The sequence below is a fragment of the Sander lucioperca genome, chromosome 7 (genome assembly GCF_008315115.2).
Source record: "Sander lucioperca isolate FBNREF2018 chromosome 7, SLUC_FBN_1.2, whole genome shotgun sequence".
NCBI lineage: Eukaryota > Metazoa > Chordata > Actinopteri > Perciformes > Percidae > Sander > Sander lucioperca.
The window spans coordinates 12931057-12932786 of NC_050179.1; the positions used below are offsets into that span (position 1 = coordinate 12931057).

Consider the following 1730-nt stretch of genomic DNA (forward strand, 5'->3'; position numbering starts at 1 on the left):
GTGAAGAATGAGTTTGTAGTTCGCCACTGACAAGCCAAAGAGCCGCGATAATAAAAGTTAAAACCAGATTGTATGCCACCATGGTGCTGAAATTATAAAAACAAAAAAATGCAAGCTGGATGTTCTTTCAGTAGCTTCTCCAAACTAGATGAAATGCGACAGCAGCTGTCACATTATAGAGCATCGGCTTATCACTGTTAGTTTAGGCTATTTACACAATAATGCGAAACGCAAATATCCATCTTCCTCCTCGTGCAAGCGTCTCCAAATGGTGGACTTCTAGGTGGTAACTTGTTTGCCTCCAAAACGTGTTTCCCTTGAGGTGAGTTATAGCAATTCCTTCCTTATTGCATTTGGACTGTATGGAGATGGGGATTATCCGCCTCCGGAAGAGCTCCGCAGGCTGGCCTACTGTTCCCGGTGCTGAAGAAGAGCATTATGTGGACTTGTGCTGCATTCAAGGCAGCTTCGTACTTTTAAATACCGACCTGCTGTCAACAACAAGACATATGTTGGCAACTTCAGTCGACTATTCCTTTTAGTGGCTTATGTTTGATTACTCGTTTAAAGAAAAGTATCATAATAGCCTAATAACAATATTAATACTAATAATATTACCAATACATTTAGATATCAAGTAGGCTAGTAGCCTACACTTACACAGTGGCTAAGTACTTGTACTTAAATAAAAGTAGCAATAGCCTACCACAGTGTAGAAGTAGGCTACTCTACAAGTAAACGTACTGCATCCAAAATCTTAATTCAGTAAAAGGCATAGACTGTAAATCTATGATAAAAGTACATAAGTATTAGCATCAAAATATACTTGAAGTATCAAAAGTAAAAGAACTCGTTATGCAGAATGATATATAGGCTATTATATTAGTGGATTATAATTGGTAAAGCATAAGCATATAGGCCTACTGCCAGTAGCTTAATCTATAGTAATATATCATAATTTATTCGTTGATTTATATTTTGTATTAATAATCTCAATCTGCAAAGTCACTATATGGTTTGCATTCAGTGGCAGGGGAGAGAGGTGTGGGGATGGTTCATGAGAGCAGTGCCAGGTGAGTTGATTGACACAGCTGGTGCTCATAGTCTAATCATACTCTCCATTTAAATGCAGTTTAAGTGTGCTGGTACCTCAGATGACTGCCACACACCAGAGACCAACTGCCACGCTGACTTTGACTTTTTGTTGTCTAGTGAATTAAGTTTTGGAAACATACTACGTGCGCCAGAAAGATGGGCAACCAGAGACGCATGGTCACTCAAAGCTGTATGTGTTAAAAGTGTGTGTGAACAGTTGTCCAGATAAAGGATAACCTTTAATGATACCTAAATTGTCAAAAAATAGTCAAATGTATAACAGTTAAAAAAGAAAGAACACATACTGTCTGTGTTTGTGTGAAATAGCAACATGTAAACCCCTTTATCAGGTCTTATGGCCCCACATTACGAGAAACTACACAGAGGACCTTGCTGTCATCATGGCTCTGTTTATAGTGATTCTTATATTTGGATCTCTTGCCTATCGCTGCATTGTTCCTTTTGCTGAAGAGACACCAGCCAACAGTTTTGCAGGTTATTGGATGCCTATGACAAAACATTAATATAGTGATAATTATTTATTCTACATACTTTCTAAATAAATAACCTTTACTCTTTTTGACACAGTGAGCCTTGCCAGATTTGATCCTAAAGATTTGGGAGTCGCAGGTCAG

The 1730-nt window shown here is 38.2% G+C and overlaps 1 protein-coding gene across 1 annotated transcript in view; it reads right to left on the bottom strand.

Moving 5' to 3' along the window:
- The window catches only part of fam174b (family with sequence similarity 174 member B), a 5002-nt gene extending 4554 nt beyond the window's left edge, over nucleotides 1–448 (bottom strand). The window contains exon 1 of the mRNA XM_031282919.2: nucleotides 1–448. This exon is cut by the window's left edge and continues 199 nt beyond it. Coding sequence (XP_031138779.1) covers nucleotides 1–82 — 82 coding nt within the window. The 5' untranslated portion in view covers nucleotides 83–448.
- Between the last annotated feature and the right edge of the window lie 1282 nt (nucleotides 449–1730).